Here is an 18,867-nt window from a genome sequence, read left to right on the forward strand (position 1 = left end):
TCTTTTAACAAGGAACGCATATACTCCATTTTAAATAAATAAGTAGATTTGTCAGTGTCAATATCTGAGGTACGATCTTCTGAATCAGATAGATCCTCATCAGAGGAGGATAATTCAGTATGTTGTCGGTCATTTGAAATTTCATCAACTTTATGAGAAGTTTTAAAAGACCTTTTACATTTATAAGAAAGCGGGATAGCAGACAAAGGCTTCTGAATCGCATCAGCAATAAAATCTTTTATATTCACAGGGATATCATGTACATTAGATGTTGAAGGAACAACAGGCATTGTACTATTACTGATGGATACATTCTCTGCATGTAAAAGTTTATCATGACAACTGTTACATACTACCGCTGGAGATATAATCTCAACTAATATACAACAGATACACTTATCTTTGGTAGAACTGTTATCATGCAGCAGGAATTCAACAGTAGTTTCTGAGACAGGATCAGATTGAGACATCTTGCAAATGTAAGAGAAAAAAACAACATATAAAGCAAAATTATCAATTTCCTTATATGGCAGTTTCAGGAATGGGAAAAAAAATGCAAACAGCATAGCCCTCTGACATAGAAAAAGGCAAGAGGCACATAGGACTGGGGTTTTAAATAATGAAATTATTTGGCGGCAAGTATGACGCACAACGCAAAATTACATTTTTTGGCGCTAACAACATCCGGAAATGAAACACTTGCATCATTGCAGACGCAACCTTGTGCAAGGAACTTGGCATCAACTAAGACGCCAGAAATGACTAACTTGCATCACCAGACGTATCCTCGCGCCAAAAAAATTCTCGCGCTAAGAATGACACAATAAACATCAGCATTTTGCACCTAACAAGCCTAATTTTGCCCGCAAAAATTTAATGAAAAAACAGTCAATTTGAAAAAAAGACTAAACCCCAGTTAAGAAAAATATTTTCCTAAATTTGTTTTTTTTTCCCAAATATGAAACTGAATAGTCTGCAAAAGGAAATATACATAAACCTGACTCATGTCAAATATAAGTAAAATACATATATTTAGAACTTTATATTAATACATAAAGTGCCAAACCATAGCTGAGAGTGTCTTAAGTAATGAAAACATACTTACCGAAAGACACCCATCCACATATAGCAGATAGCCAAACCAGTACTGAAACAGTTATCAGTAGAGGTAATGGGATATGAGAGTATATCATCGATCTGAAAAAGGGAGGTAGGAGATGAATCTCTACAACCGATAACAGAGAACCTATGAAATAGATTTCCCATGAGGAAAACCATTGCATTCAATAGGTGATACTCCCTTCACATCCCTCTGACATTCACTGTACTCTGAGAGGAATCGGGCTTCAAAATGCTGAGAAGCGGATATCAACGTAGAAATCTAGCACAAACTTACTTCACCACCTCCATAGGAGGCAAAGTTTGTAAAACTGAATTGTGAGTGTGGTGAGGGGTGTATTTATAGGAATTTTGAGGTTTGGGAAACTATGCCCCTCCTGGTAGGATTGTATATCCCATACATCACTAGCTCATGGACTCTTGCCAAATACATGAAAGAAATATAGTTTTTAGGCTGTTTTATTTTTATCAGCAGTTTTAAACATGGGGTTTACTTCCCCTTTAAATCAAGCATAAAACAAACAAAATCCTACTCCTCTTTAAGAGACTAACTATACATGCAATATATACTTACTAACCAGTACTGGGCAGCTAAGCTGGTCCCAGTTAACAAAACAAATCAAATTTTTCAGAATAGAACAATGTTTGCTCACCAGTCTCTTGTTTCTGCCAGCTATACATTCAGACATACAGCACTGATTTCCTCTAAAGAGCAGCATTTAAAGGGATCAAAATGATTTAACAAGAATCAGCTGTGGTGAGCTGCTAACAAATTAACACTTTGTTAGAAGGGAAAAAGTGACCTTTCCAATCTCCTGCTCTATGCTTCACTACAAAAGTAAATGGTTGCAAAGACAAAAACCATCTAGTGACCCGTGAGTTTCTATCTTTGTTGGTGTGCATCCATTTTAACGGAGCATGGTCTGTGACAAGGGTGAAGCGCCTGCCCAGCAAATAATTCTTTAGAGAGTCTCCATAGCCCACTTAATTGCTAAGCACTCTTTTTCTATAACAGCATAGCACAGTTCTCGAGGCAACAATTTCCTGCTTAGATATAGCACTGGATGTTCTTCTGTGCCTATGTACTGTGACAGTACAGCACCAGGAGCTGCTCTGGTCACAAAATGGAGTATGAACCTGCGGTAGTAGCCGACAATTCCCAAGAAGGCTCTAACCTGCTTTTTCCTAAGAGGCTTGGGACAATTCTGTATAGCTCCTACCTTGTTCAATTGGGGTTTCACTAACCCCATCTAAATACTTAGCCTTTGCCAATCCAATAAAACATTTGGAGGGGTAGGCGGTTAACCCAGCTTTCCTAAAGGTGTCTATCACTGCCTCTACTTTCTGCAAATGAGAATCCCAGTCTGTGCTATGGATTATGATATCATCCAAGAACACAGCGGCATAGTGTTCATGTGGCCTTAATAATTTATCCATGAGCCTCTGAAAAGTTGCTGGAGCTCCATGGAGACCAAAGGGCACTACCTTATATTGAAATAAACATCTCGGGCATGCTTAGTGAGGGGTGTCTGCCAATACCCTTTTGTTAAATCCAATGTGGAAAGAAAACTGGCCTTAGCTAGCCTCTATACCAGTTCATCAACCCATGTTATCGGGTAGGCATCAAACTTTGACACTTCATTTAATTTCCTAAAATCATTACAAAATCGGAGAGAACCATCCGGTTTAGGTACCAAAACAACTGGGCTAGACCAATTACTATGTGATTCTTCTATCACATCTAATTCAAGCATTTTCCTAACCTCTGCTCATACAGCCTTCCTTTCTGCCTTAGGAATCCTGTATGGTTTTAACTTAAGGGTGACTCCAGGCTCAGTATTAATATCATGGGCAATACTCTGTCTGGCATAGGAGAGAAAACATCCTTATTCCTCTCCACCATTTCCTTAACTTCCTTTACTTGTTCAGGTGTTAGCTCTGGGGAAATAGTTACTACTGTTCTGAGACTTGAGGCTCAGCCCCGGCATCATCTAATTGGGCTACGAATGCTTCTCTATCCCTCCATGGCTTAAGAAGATTTATGTGGAATATTTGCTCTTTCCTATGACGGTCAGGCTGACTAACTTTATAATTCACAGGGCTTACCTTTTCTATAATTTCATAAGGTCCCTGCCAAAGAGCCAAAAACTTACTCTCAGCTGTAGGAACCAAAACCATTACCCATTCACCCTTTTTAAACTGCCTTACAGTAGCACTCTGATCATAATAAATATTTTGAGCATCCTGAGCTTTTCCCATGAACTGGCGAATGAGACTTTCGCTCCTGCATTTTCTTTGCTGCACCACATTAGTACCTGGTACTCCCTGTTCCTCCCAAGCTTCCTTTAGTAAGTCCAACATACAAAAAGTTCAATATGAGAAAAACCAGTTGAGCTCTGGGGAATTTCACGGACTCCAAACAATCCTTCCCATCTCTACTAACAACTTTCCTTAACATCAACTTAAGTGTGCGTTTAAAACTCTCTACTAGCCCATCTGTCTGTGGGTGGTATACCAAGGTTTTCAAAGCATGTATTTTGAATAATTGGCATAACTCTTTCATGAGACGGGAAACAACCCTTTAGTCAGTTAAAATTTTCTTTGGGATCCCAACCCGTGAAATACTTGTACCAATTATTTTGCTATATTTTTAGCATTGGCCTTACGTAGTTGAATGGCTTCAGGGTATCAAGTTGTATAATTGACAATAACAAGAATGTATTGGTGACCACAAGCTGATTTCTCTAATGGACCTACCAAGTCCATCCCAATCCTATCAAATGGTACATCAATAATTGGGAGGGGTATAAGTGGAGCTCTTAACTTGGGTTTTGAGGATGACAGTTGGCACTCTGGGCAGGAAGCACATATCTCTTTATTTCTTCATAAACCCCTGGCCAAATGAACCTCCTCAGGATCCTTTCCTGATTTTTCTCTACCCCCAGATGTCCAACCAAAAGGTGTGAATGGGCAAAATCTATCACCTTCCTAGTATGAGAGGTAGGCACAACTAGCTGTTCTATCTCTTGACCTTCTTAACCATAAAATAGGGGTAGACACTTTTTGTTTGACCTTCTACAGGTGCCCCATTAACCTCTACTACCCTGCTCCTTGCATGGAGTAGCAAGGGATCATTAGCTTGTTCTCACCCAAAGCTACTGCTAATAATGTCCTGTTCACAGGGATTTTTTTTTAGTAATTTCACTTCCCTAATCTATTTCAGATTCTGTGCACTGAGTAACCATGCCTTTATTACAACATTTTCCCTGCTGATTTAACAAAACTTCATTAAGGGCTTTTTTAAATCTGTATTTGCTCTTTCTGCGCTCTCTTCTAGATGAACTCCTTTTGGGATTGGATGCATACAAATGAGGTTGAATGAAAGGGAAAAAGTAATGTAGACTCCTATCCCCTGTTTCAACCTCTGACTCTCCCTATTTAAAAGCAACTTGAGACTGTATTAGGGCATGAAACTCTGGAAAGTTTCTTCCTATAACCAAGGGATAGGGCAGCCTAGGTACTACTACAGCAGTTATTTTTTATTAATTTCCCAAGTACAGGGACACTTATAACATCAGTAGGTTAAGTAACAGTGCACCCATGAATACACAGTACTCCTATTGTCTTATTTCTTTGCAACTGTGATTGTTCCACTAAATCTCCTGACACTAGAGTTAAGGCACTGCCAGAGTCCAACAAAATCTCTGTATCTCTTATATTAAAGCATACTAACACCCATAAGGTGTGTATGCTTTCTCCCATGCAAATTTTACTACAGTAATTGTCACTATGTTACAGGTACAGTATTTATTGAATACTAATTGAATACTGTGCTGTGCTAGTGTTAAACTAAACGTAGCGCTATTGCACCCCTAATATATGTTAGTTCAAACATGTTTTCAAGTTTTAAAAACACTGGCAAGTGAAAAGAAAGCTAAAACTGCCTTGTTTCACTTTAAGGCGGTTTTCACTTTACAGCGGGGCTCCGGTCCCTAACCCGCTGTATGAGCGGGGTATACCTGTATATATATATATATATATATATATATATATGTATATATATATATATATATATATATATATATACATATATACAAAACACGGAAGGGGACTGCACTCTCATACCGGACCGGGTACACATCCCATGACCCTGTAACATGCTCAGCTCTGGGTGCTCATGGGCACTCACAGGAAGCTGTGCTGTCCCCAGAGTCACAGGCAGTTAACCCCAGACAGGTCTGGGTGCAAGAACCATAGGGAAATTACAAAACAAATTAATACAACACACAGAGAAAGTCCAGCACTCCCTTATAAGCTCTCAGCTAAGATTTAAAAGCAAAAATGGAAAGGTTAGTTACCGCATTTGGCCAAATGGGACAAGCCCAGGTACCACAACAAGGTCCTTTCCAATACCTTGGACAGCCACACAATGCAAGCTCTCAAATCCAAACAAACTGGGAACAAGGGAAGGGTGCACAGGCTTATGTAATCACCCTAGACATATACAAAACACGGAAGGGGACTGCACTCTCATACCGGACCGGTTACACATCCCATGCCCCTGTAACATGCTCAGCCATGGGTGCTCATGGGCACTCACTGGAAGCTGTGCTGTCCCCAGAGTCACAGGCAGTTAACCCCAGACAGGTCTGGGTGCAAAAACCATAGGGAAATTACAAAACAAATTAATACAACACACAGAGAAAGTCCAGCACTCACTTACAAGCTCTCAGCTAAGATTTAAAAGCAAAAATTGAAAGGTTAGTTACTGCATTTGGCCAAATGGGACAAGCCCAGGTACCACAACAAGGTCCTTTCCAATACCTGGGACAGCCACACAATGCAAGCTCTCAAATCCAAACAAACTGGGAACAAGGGAAGGGTGCACAGGCTTATGTAATCACCCTAGACATATACAAAACACGGATGGGGACTGCACTCTCATACCGGACCGGGTACACATCCCATGACCCTGTAACATGCTCAGCCCTGGGTGCTCACGGGCACTCACAGGAAGCTGTGCTGTCCCCAGAGTCACAGGCAGTTAACCCCCGACAGGTCTGGGTGCAAGAACCATAGGGAAATTACAAAACAAATTAATACAACACACAGAGAAAGTCCAGCACTCCCTTACAAGCTCTCAGCTAAGATTTAAAAGCAAAAATGGAAAGGTTAGTTACAAAACACAGAAGGGGACTGCACTCTCATACCGGACCGGGTACACATTCCATGACCCTGTAACATGCTCAGCCCTCGGTGCTCACTTTGCTTTTAAATCTTAGCAGAGAGCTTGTAAGTGAGTGCTGGACTTTCTCTGTGTGTTGTATTAATTTGTTTTGTTAATTAATTTGAGCATGTTACAGGACCATGGGATGTGTACCCGGTCCGGTATGAGAGTGCAGTCCCCTTCCGTGTTTTGTATATGTCTAGGGTGATTACATAAGCCTGTGCACCCTTCCCTTGTTCCCAGTTTGTTTGGATTTGAGAGCTTGCATTGTGTGGCTGTCCCAGGTATTGGAAAGAACCTTGTTGTGGTACTTGGGCTTGTCCCATTTGGCCAAATGAGGTAACTAACCTTTCCATATTTGCTTTTAAATCTTAGCTGAGAGCTTGTGAGTGAGTGCTGGACTTTCTCTGTGTGTTCTGTGTGTGTGTATATATATATATATATATATATATATATATATATATATATATATATATATATATATATATATATATATACAGTATACAACAGAAGTGAGTATACACCAGTGCAATATCACTTAAATGTCAAATGATTCAAAATTGTATAACCTAACTAACTGCATTACATCTAAATTTTACAGTAGGGCATTTGCTCTTATGTAAAATTAAAAACTAACAGTTTAGATTTACTATTTTAAAAATACCGGCCCCAAAGCAGGAAATCAATGCAACAAAAGTCAGTGCACCTTTCATTACCGAGATTAAATTTTTTTATTTTTTTCAATAATTTGCATGTCCACCTTTACTTTTGATGACAGACCCAATCCTCCTTGGCATGGAAGAAACCAGTGTCGTACAAATTTCTCGAGAGATGTTCTGCCCTTCTTCAGAGATCATTATTTTCAGCTGCTCTTTGCTGGAGTGGTTGTGTTGCTCTACCATTCTCTTTAAAATACCCCAAAGGTGTTCTACTGGATTCAAGTCAGGTGACATACTTGCCCAGGTCATAGTTTTCACTTGTTTCTCCTTTAGAAACTCCTTGATTTTGGCAGCGGGCTTTGGATCGTTATCATGCTGGAATATTCATCCTCTGCCAAACTTCTGGAGACTGGGAGTCATCTTGTCAGTCAGTATTTTGGTATATTGCAGGCATTCATGGTGCCATCTATAAATGTCATCTCCCCAACTCCTTTTGCAGTCATGCAGCCCAATATCATCACACTTCCACCTCCATGATTCACTGTTGGACTATGCATTCACTGTAATAATCCTGACCAGGTTGACACCAAACATGCTGCACCCCATCTGAGCTGAAAAATTGTATCTTGGTCTTGGTCATCTTACCAAATAATGTGCTCCCAGTATTCATTAGGCTTTTCAAGTTGTTTAGCAAAGTTTAATCTTGCAGTTTTGTGCCGAAGAGCAAGCAAGGGTTTTTTCCTTGGATGCTGTCCATAGAAGTTGAGCTTAGCACTGTCTGAGCTGTCACAAACTCCAATTTCTACTGATAATCCCTGAGCCAAATCAGAAGCACTTGCCTTTATGCAAATATGAAGCACTTGCCTGTTGTCTTATTTTCATAGCTAGATTGTGCAAGTAGCGCACTGTCCGTGGCGTTATTTTAGGAAGGCAGCCACGGCGGCTCTGATTTTTAGCACTGTGTATCGATCAATACCTCCTGATTACTGCTGCAACTGCGTTTTGAATGATTTTTAGTTGGTCACCAATCTTCCTGTATCCTTTTCCATCTTTGTGAAGTCTCACAATCAGATTTTTCAATTCTTCTGGCAATTCTTTTCCATGTGGAGACATGATGCAAACTTGCAGATAGACACAGCCCATTGGTCAAAAAATTAGACTGTTCTGGTAACTATGCTCATGTAATTAGGCTAATTGGAAATCATAGGTGTACTCAATTTTGTTTCAATGATCTAACTTGTGTGTCAGTGCCCACAGGTGTATTCACTTTTGTTGCATTAAGTTTCTACTTTGGGGCCTGTATTTTCAATATTATCTTTCTAAAGTATTTGTTTTTAATTGTTTATAATAGGAAATACTCTACTTGTCAACTTAGAAATAAAACAATTATTGAGAGGTGATACAATTTTGAATAATTTGATATTTAAGTGATATTGCCCAGGGGTTTACTCACTTCTGTTGTATACTGAATATTTATATATTGAATTATCGATATAAAAATTAAATGAACATTTTCTTCTATGTGAAGAACATTGAAATGTTAAGTATTCATAACTTCCTTTGGGTTTAGCGTTCTTGGTCTAATAAGGTGTCGGATTATAAACAAGACTGAATTATGTTTGTCATTATAACAATGTATTTGAGGTATTTATCTCGCTTATTGAGAGAAGTAAACAGCGCTGAGGCTAAATGGTCTTCCTATCGTAAATCATTCAGTTGGAGTCTATAGTTGACGACAGGCAGTGTCACTGACAAGCAAGGCAGGGAGGCTGAGAAAGGCTGGGGTAGAACAGACACCTGCCCCTAAGCGGACCTTCAGGACGTGTATTATAAGTGATTTAATCAGTTATAATCTATTTAGACAAGCGATTTCAGGTGTGAGAAAAAAAAATAAAAAATTCCCTGACTATGAAAGAAATGAAAATGTTTTTGTGGGCCGTAGGCACTGCGCCCACTGTATTTAATAGACAATTCAGCACTGATTCACTGTCATCTTCTCTGATGGTTAGGAGCTGATTGCTACTGCTCACAAGTGTACCCAAAGTAAAATCTTCTAATCTTTGGTCCATAGAACCATGAGATATATTAATACACACAAAGATACTAAAATGTATTTTCTAACCACAAGGAGTCATTTTAGATTCAGACATAACTCTTTTTTTTTTTATCTAGTTCTTATCAGTTAATTCAGATGTTCTCCACTCAATCATCTTTGTACATTTTTAGAAACCAGCACCATATGTCTCCAAATCCAAAGGACAGAAACAACAAACTGCATGTTAGCAAAATAGGAATGTAAAAGTAAAGTCAGAATTAAACTTCATGCTCCTGAGCCGAACTAGGTGTACACTTCAACAAAGGATACCAAGAGAACAAAGCAAATCATTCATTGTTAGAAATCAAGGAAGACAAAAATGCAAGAGAGAGCAGATAAAAAAAACATAATTTATGCTTACCTGATAAATTCCTTTCTTCTGTTGTGTGATCAGTCCACGGGTCATCATTACTTCTGGGATATTATCTGCTCCCCTACAGGAAGTGCAAGAGGATTCACCCAGCAGAGTTGCTATATAGCTCCTCCCCTCTACGTCACCTCCAGTCATTCGACCAAAGACCAACGAGAAAGGAGAAGCCAAGGGTGTAGTGGTGACTGGAGTATAATTTAAAAAAATATTTACCTGCCTTAAAAAACAGGGCGGGCCGTGGACTGATCACACAACAGAAGAAAGGAATTTATCAGGTAAGCATAAATTATGTTTTCTTCTGTTATGTGTGATCAGTCCACGGGTCATCATTACTTCTGGGATACCAATACCAAAGCAAAAGTACACGGATGACGGGAGGGATAGGCAGGCTCATTATACAGAAGGAACCACTGCCTGAAGAACCTTTCTCCCAAAAATAGCCTCCGAAGAAGCAAAAGTATCAAATTTGTAAAATTTGGAAAAAGTATGAAGCGAAGACCAAGTTGCAGCCTTGCAAATCTGTTCAACAGAGGCCTCATTCTTAAAGGCCCAAGTGGAAGCCACAGCTCTAGTGGAATGAGCTGTAATTCTTTCAGGAGGCTGCTGTCCAGCAGTCTCATAGGCTAAACGTATTATGCTACGAAGCCAAAAAGAGAGAGAGGTAGCAGAAGCTTTTTGACCTCTCCTCTGTCCAGAATAAACGACAAACAGGGAAGAAGTTTGGCGAAAATCTTTAGTTGCCTGCAAGTAGAACTTGAGGGCACGAACTACATCCAGATTGTGTAGAAGACGTTCCTTCTTTGAAGAAGGATTTGGACACAAGGATGGAACAACAATCTCTTGATTGATATTCCTGTTAGAGACAACCTTAGGTAAGAACCCAGGTTTAGTACGCAGAACTACCTTGTCTGAGTGAAAGATCAGATAAGGAGAATCACAATGAAGGGCTGATAACTCAGAGACTCTTCGAGCCGAGGAAATAGCCATTAAAAATAGAACTTTCCAAGATAACAATTTTATATCAATGGAATGAAGGGGTTCAAACGGAACACCCTGTAAAACGTTAAGAACTAAGTTTAAACTCCATGGCGGAGCAACAGTTTTAAACACAGGCTTGATCCTAGCTAAAGCCTGACAAAAGGCCTGGATGTCTGAATTTTCTGACAGACGCCTGTGTAACAAGATGGACAGAGCTGAGATCTGTCCCTTTAATGAGCTAGCCGATAAACCCTTTTCTAAACCTTCTTGTAGAAAAGACAATATCCTAGGAATCCTAACCTTACTCCAGGAGTAATCTTTGGATTCACACCAGTATAGGTATTTACGCCATATTTTATGGTAAATCTTTCTGGTAACAGGCTTCCTAGCCTGTATCAGGGTATCAATAACCGACTCAGAAAAACCACGTTTTGATAAAATCAAGCGTTCAATTTCCAAGCAGTCAGCTTCAGAGAAGTTAGACCTTGATGTTTGAATGGACCCTGAATCAGAAGGTCCTGTCTTAGAGGTAGAGACCAAGGCGGACAGGATGACATGTCCACTAGATCTGCATACCAAGTCCTGCGCGGCCATGCAGGCGCTATTAGAATCACTGATGCTCTCTCCTGTTTGATTTTGGCAATCAATCGAGGAAGCAGCGGGAAGGGTGGAAACACATAAGCCATCCTGAAGTTCCAAGGTGCTGTCAAAGCATCTATCAGAACCGCTCCCGGATCCCTGGATCTGGATCCGTAGCGAGGAAGTTTGGCGTTCTGGCGAGACGCCATGAGATCTATCTCTGGTTTGCCCCAACGTTGAAGTATTTGGGCAAAGACCTCCGGATGAAGTTCCCACTCCCCCGGATGAAGAGTCTGGCGACTCAAGAAATCCGCCTCCCAGTTCTCCACTCCCGGGATGTGGATTGCTGACAGATGGCAAGAGTGAGACTCTGCCCAGCGAATTATCTTTGATACTTCTATCATTGCTAGGGAGCTTCTTGTCCCTCCCTGATGGTTGATGTAAGCTACAGTCGTGATGTTGTCCGACTGAAACCTGATGAACCCCCGAGTCTTTAACTGGGGCCAAGCTAGAAGGGCATTGAGAACTGCTCTCAATTCCAGAATGTTTATTGGCAGGAGACTTTCCTCCTGACTCCATTGTCCCTGAGCCTTCAGAGAATTCCAGACAGCGCCCCAACCTAGAAGGCTGGCGTCTGTTGTTACAATTGTCCAGTCCGGCCTGCTGAACGGCATCCCCCTGGACAGATGTGGCCGAGAAAGCCACCATAGAAGAGAGTTTCTGGTCTCTTGATCCAGATTCAGAGTGGGGGACAAATCTGAGTAATCCCCATTCCACTGACTCAGCATGCACAATTGCAGCGGTCTGAGATGTAGGCGTGCAAAGGGTACTATGTCCATTGCTGCTACCATTAAGCCGATCACCTCCATGCATTGAGCTACTGACGGGAGTTGAATGGAATGAAGGACACGGCATGCATTTAGAAGCTTTGTTAATCTGTCTTCTGTCAGATAAATCTTCATTTCTACAGAATCTATAAGAGTCCCCAAGAATGGAACTCTTGTGAGAGGCAAGAGAGAACTCTTCTTTTCGTTCACTTTCCATCCATGCGACCTTAGAAATGCCAGAACTAACTCTGTATGAGACTTGGCAGTTTGAAAGCTTGAAGCTTGTATCAGAATGTCGTCTAGGTACGGAGCTACCGAAATTCCTCGCGGTCTCAGAACCGCTAGAAGGGCACCCAGAACCTTTGTGAAGATTCTTGGAGCCGTAGCCAATCCGAATGGAAGGGCTACAAACTGGTAATGCCTGTCTAAGAAGGCAAACCTTAGATACCGGTAATGATCTTTGTGAATCGGTATGTGAAGGTAAGCATCCTTTAAATCCACTGTGGTCATGTACTGACCCTTTTGGATCATGGGTAAGATTGTCCGAATAGTTTCCATTTTGAACGATGGAACTCTTAGGAATTTGTTTAGGATCTTTAAATCCAAGATTGGCCTGAAAGTTCCCTCTTTTTTGGGAACCACAAACAGGTTTGAGTAAAACCCTTGTCCTTGTTCCGACCGCGGAACCGGATGGATCACTCCCATTAATAATAGATCTTGTACACAGCGTAGAAACGCGTCTTTCTTTATTTGGTTTGTTGACAACCTTGACAGATGAAATCTCCCTCTTGGGGGAGATAATTTGAAGTCTAGAAGGTATCCCTGAGATATGATCTCTAGCGCCCAGGGATCCTGGACATCTCTTGCCCAAGCCTGGGCGAAGAGAGAGAGTCTGCCCCCCACTAGATCCGGTCCCGGATCGGGGGCCCTCGGTTCATGCTGTCTTAGGGGCAGCAGCAGGTTTTCTGGCCTGCTTGCCCTTATTCCAGGACTGGTTAGGTTTCCAGCCTTGTCTGTAACGAGCAACAGCTCCTTCCTGTTTTGGTGCAGTGGAGGTTGATGCTGCACCTGCTTTGAAATTCCGAAAGGGACGAAAATTAGACTGTCTAGCCTTAGCTTTGGCTTTGTCTTGCGGTAGAGCGTGGCCCTTACCTCCTGTAATGTCAGCGATAATTTCTTTCAAACCGGGCCCAAATAAAGTTTGCCCCTTGAAAGGTATATTAAGTAATTTGGACTTAGAAGTTACATCAGCCGACCAGGATTTTAGCCACAGCGCCCTACGTGCCTGAATGGCGAATCCTGAATTCTTAGCCGTAAGTTTGGTTAAATGTACTACGGCCTCCGAAATGAATGAATTAGCTAGTTTAAGGACTCTAAGCCTGTCCGTAATGTCGTCCAGCGTAGCGGAACTAAGGTTCTCTTCCAGAGACTCAATCCAAAATGCTGCCGCAGCCGTAATCGGCGCGATGCATGCAAGGGGTTGCAATATAAAACCTTGTTGAACAAACATTTTCTTAAGGTAACCCTCTAATTTTTTATCCATAGGATCTGAAAAAGCACAGCTATCCTCCACCGGGATAGTGGTGCGCTTGGCTAAAGTAGAAACTGCTCCCTCCACCTTAGGGACCGTTTGCCATAAGTCCCGTGTGGTAGCGTCTATTGGAAACATCTTTCTAAATATTGGAGGGGGTGAGAACGGCACACCGGGTCTATCCCACTCCTTAGTAACAATTTCAGTTAATCTCTTAGGTATAGGAAAAACGTCAGTACTCGCCGGTACCGCAAAGTATTTATCCAACCTACACATTTTCTCTGGTATTGCAACAGTGTTACAATCGTTAAGAGCCGCTAAGACCTCCCCTAGTAATACACGGAGGTTTTCCAATTTAAATTTAAAATTTGAAATATCTGAATCCAATCTGCTTGGATCAGAACCGTCACCTACAGAATGAAGCTCTCCGTCCTCATGCTCTGCAAGCTGTGACGCAGTATCAGACATGGCCCTAGAATTATCAGCGCACTCTGTTCTCACCCCAGAGTGATCACGCTTGCCTCTTAGTTCTGGTAACTTAGCCAAAACTTCAGTCATAACAGTAGCCATATCTTGTAATGTTATCTGTAATGGCTGCCCAGATGTACTAGGCGCCATAATATCACGCACCTCCCGGGCGGGAGACGCAGGTACTGACACGTGAGGCGAGTTAGACGGCATAACTCTCCCCTCGCTGTTTGGTGAAATTTGTTCAATTTGTACAGATTGGCTTTTATTTAAAGTAGCATCAATACAGTTAGTACATAAATTTCTATTGGGCTCCACCTTGGCATTGGAACAAATGACACAGGTATCTTCCTCTGAATCAGACATGTTTAACACACTAGCAATAAACATGCAACTTGGTTACAATCTTATTTAACAAAAAACGTACTGTGCCTCAAAGAAGCACTAAACGATTAAATGACAGTTGAAATAATGAACTGAAAAACAGTTATAGCATCACTCTTTAAAAACAACACAACTTGTTAGCAAAGGTTTGTTCCCATTAGTAAAGTAACACTAATTAAATTTTAAACATAAAATTCACAGAGCAACGTTTTAAAACACAGTCACTACATAAGTCTCACAGCTCTGCTGAGAGAATCTACCTCCCTTCAAAGAAGTTTGAAGACCCCTGAGTTCTGTTAGAGATGAACCGGATCATGCAGAAAATACAAGAGTAACTGACTGGAAATTTTTGATGCGTAGCAAAGAGCGCCAAAAACGGCCCCTCCCCCTCACACACAGCAGTGAGAGAGAAACGAAACTGTCATAATCAAAACAAGCAAACTGCCAAGTGGAAAAATAATGCCCAAATATTTATTCACTCAGTACCTCAGAAATGCAAACGATTCTACATTCCAGCAAACACGTTTAACATGAATTAAATACCTATTAAAAGGTTTAATGTACTTTTACAGAGTAATTCCGGTGAAATACCATCCCCAGAATACTGAAGTGTAGAGTATACATACATGTCATTATAACGGTATGGCAGGATTTTCTCATCAATTCCATTCAGAAAATAAAAACTGCTACATACCTCAATGCAGATTCAACTGCCCGCTGTCCCCTGATCTGAAGCTTTTACCTCCCTCAGATGGCCGAGAAACAGCAATATGATCTTAACTACTCCGGTTAAAATCATAAGAAAAAACTCTGGTAGATTCTTCTTCAAACTCTGCCAGAGAAGTAATAACACGCTCCGGTGCTATTGTAAAATAACAAACTTTTGATTGAAGTTATAAAAACTAAGTATAATCACCATAGTCCTCTCACACCTCCTATCTAGTCTTTGGGTGCAAGAGAATGACTGGGGGTGACGTAGAGGGGAGGAGCTATATAGCAACTCTGCTGGGTGAATCCTCTTGCACTTCCTGTAGGGGAGCAGATAATATCCCAGAAGTAATGATGACCCGTGGACTGATCACACATAACAGAAGAAACATAAGATTTGAGATATACTAGAGAGCTAACAGAAACTAGAAAAACATAGATAGGTATAGGAAAGTGACAGATATATTGAAGACAGTGAGAAATAAATTGTAAAGTAGAAAAGGGTGTGTTAGACAGAGAGGGGCAATGAGACAGGAGGGTATTATATGGGTATAGACATAAGGATAGAGAAAAAAAATAGGAAGTAATACAACTGAGGATAAAGGAAAGAAAAATGGAATAACATTAATTTGCATGAAAGGAACAGACTAAGAGAAAACAAGAATACAATACAGAGGGCCAGATTGCAAGCAGCGCTCTGTTGTTAAAAGTAATCACGTTTGGTCAAGTGCATAATAAATTATCGTGTGTTGGATTTGCGTGAGTGATGACCTTGCATAAAGGGTAAGAGTTAAAAAAAAAAAAAGTGCACTAAACACAACTTAATTACATTAAAATCGTGTTAGACTCATACATACACAAGTGTTACAGTCATATATACACGATCTGATAAAAATCATTAATAAAAACAAATTTTAAAAGAGTTAAAAGGTATATGGTATATGACATGGTGTTTGAATGGCAAGGGCTATAATGTGTGTGTGTGTATATATATATATATATATATATATATATATATATATATATATATATATATATATATATATATATATATATATATATATATATACTGTATATACACACACACAGGCATAACTCAGAGATATTGCGGGTTTAGTTCCAAGCCATCACAATAATGCGAATATAGCAATAAAATGAGTCACACAAATGTTTTTGTTTCCCAGTGCATATAAAAGTTATATTTACACTTTATTTAGGTACACCTTGCTAGTACCAGGTTGGACCCCCTTTTGCTTTCAGAACTGCCTCAATTCTTTCGTGGCATAGATTCAACAAGGTGTTGGAAACATTCCCTGAAATTTCGGTCCATATTGACTTGATTGCATCACGCAGTTGCTGCAGATTTATCGGCTGCACATCCATGATGTGAATCTCCCTTTACACCACATTCCAAAGGTGCTGTATTGGATTTAGATCTGGTAACTATGGAGGCCATTGGAGTACAGTGAACTCATTGTCATGTTCAAGAAACCAGTTTGAGATGATTTGAGCTTTGTGACATGGTGCATTATCCTGCTGGAGGTAGGCATCAGAAGATGGGTACACTGTAGTCATAAAGGGATGGACATGGTCAGCAACAATACTCAGGTAGGCCGTGGCATTTAAACAATGCTCAATTGGTACTAAGGGGCCCAAAGTGTGCCGAGAAAATATCACCCACATAATTACAGCACCACCAGCAGACTGAACTGTTGATACAAGGTAGGATGGATCCATGATTTTATGTTGTTTACGCCAAATTCTGACCCTAAAATCTAAATGTTGCCGCTGAAACCGAGACTCATCAGACCAGGCAACGTTTTTCCAATCTTCTATTGTCCAATTTTGGTGAGCCTGTGCGAATTGTAGCCTCAGTTTCCTGCTCTTAGCTGACAGGAGTGGCACCCGGTGTGCTCTTCTGATGCTGTAGCCCATCTGATTTAAAGTTCGACGTGTTGTGCGATCAGAGATGGTATTCTGCATACGTTGGTTGTAACGAGTGGTTATTTGAGTTACTGTTGCCTTTCTACCATCTCGTACCAGTCTGCCCATTCTCTTTTAACCTCTGACATCAACAAGGCATTTTCATCCACACAACTGCCGCTCACTGGATATTTTCTCTTTTTTAGACCATTTTCTGTAAATCCTAGAGATAATTGTGCGTGAAAATCCCAGTAGATCAGCAGTTTTTTTAAATACTCAGACCAGCCCTCCTGGCACCAAGAACCATGCCACATTCAAAGTCACTTAAATCCCCTTTGTTCCCCATTCTGATGCTCGGTTGGAACTTCAGCAAGTCGTCTTCACCACGTCTAGATGCCTAAATGTATTAAGTTGCTACCATGTGGTTGGATGATTAGCAATTTGTGTTACCAAGCAATTGAACAGGTGTACCTAATAAAGTGGCAGGTGAGAGTATATATATATATATATATATATATATATATCTCAAACAACTTGTAATACGGTCTTTAAAAGTTTGTAATCTGGCCAAGAATAAACTGTAATGAACATAAAGTTTTGCAAAATGACATAGAAAAAAGAAACAAATGTCAGAATGACAGGAAAACCCCCCCACGTAAAATGAAAAATAAAATGCCATCAATGTGGGATGACGTAGTAAACATAAAAAGGTAACAAAAGAGTGAATAAAGGATAAGGGACAAATCAAAAACGAAGAAAGGTAAGAGACTGAAAGAAACAGTCCAAGATATAAAGAGAGATAACGTAATGTGTCTGACCTCAGTTACCGCATCAATAGACGCTCCGGATTTTATAAGAAGCTCCATGACTCGGACATGACTCTTTTTACAGGCGATGTGTAGCGGGGTAAAGCCGTTCTACATGGGAAGAGAATAAGGAAAAAAAAAGAGAATGGTGAAAAGAGGAAGAAAAAGAGTTTGAAAAAATAAAGGTAAAGGTGTTTGGTGAAAGAAAAATATTAGTGTGAAGGAATAGAAGGAGAAAGTGACTAAAATAATTTAAAAGGAAATAACTAAAAAAAAAAAAAAAAGAAGAAAACGTAAGAAATATTGGAGGAGAGAACAGGTAGATTAGAAAAAGGGAGGATACATAAATATATTAAAAAATAATTTTGAAATGGTTAAAGGTCTGGGAACAGGAGACAGGGTGGAAAGACGTAAATAAAAACAGTGGAACAGTAAAAAAAAAACAGCTAACGAGGCTTACAGTCTACTTCTGCAACACATTTTAATTTCCTATTACAGGACAAACCTATGTGGCAAATTCACAAGTTTGCCCTTAAAACAAATACGCTGGCATTCTGCATCTGGGACACCACCATTTTGTTTAGTTTTAATGACTGTAATTGAACTAAAATAATATGTTTGTTATGTATTCATGCAATATATTAGCAATTACGTTTAATTGAGCTATATTATGGATTTATAAGTGAATTGTACTTAAAAGTTCCCTTACTGTGCTTTTAATTTTTTAAAAATAAGGTACCATGGGAGTATGAGAGAATATTTTTTAGAATATTATCGCCAATTTAGTCACACACTCTCAAAAAGAATCGCCTTATAATATTGCCAGTCTCCCATCTGCCACTCACCAGGGCACGGGCATTGGGTTTAGCTCCTTTGTCCAGCAGAATTTTGGCAACTCGATGGTGACCACAGTGAGCTGCAACATGTAGAGGGGTCAGGTGGTCCAAAGTGATGTCATCAATCTGTGCCTGGTACTGAAGCAGAAGTCGCACACAGTCCAGATGATCTCCCTGGGAAGCCATGTGGATAGGAGAGAGGCCATTCTGTTAAGAAAGAAACCTGAATTACATAAGAGAATATAATCTCTGGGAAGCATCATTCATAGGGGGTTCTCCTGTATTTTGAAGAAAAAAAACAAAGACAAATGAGCAGTGGAAAAGAGCCCACTGAGAATATGGATATCATTTACAAGT

The 18,867-nt window shown here is 40.2% G+C and overlaps 1 protein-coding gene across 1 annotated transcript in view; it reads right to left on the bottom strand.

Moving 5' to 3' along the window:
* Window positions 1–18,867, bottom strand: part of ANK1 (ankyrin 1) — a 789,047-nt gene that overhangs the window by 466,812 nt on the left and 303,368 nt on the right. The window contains exons 10-11 of the mRNA XM_053717993.1: window positions 18,520–18,717; window positions 17,687–17,785 (exon numbers count right to left, since the gene is read on the bottom strand). Coding sequence (XP_053573968.1) covers window positions 17,687–17,785; window positions 18,520–18,717 — 297 coding nt within the window. The remainder of the gene's footprint in view (window positions 1–17,686; window positions 17,786–18,519; window positions 18,718–18,867) is intronic.

The sequence above is a fragment of the Bombina bombina genome, chromosome 6, assembly GCF_027579735.1.
Source record: "Bombina bombina isolate aBomBom1 chromosome 6, aBomBom1.pri, whole genome shotgun sequence".
Lineage (NCBI taxonomy): Eukaryota > Metazoa > Chordata > Amphibia > Anura > Bombinatoridae > Bombina > Bombina bombina.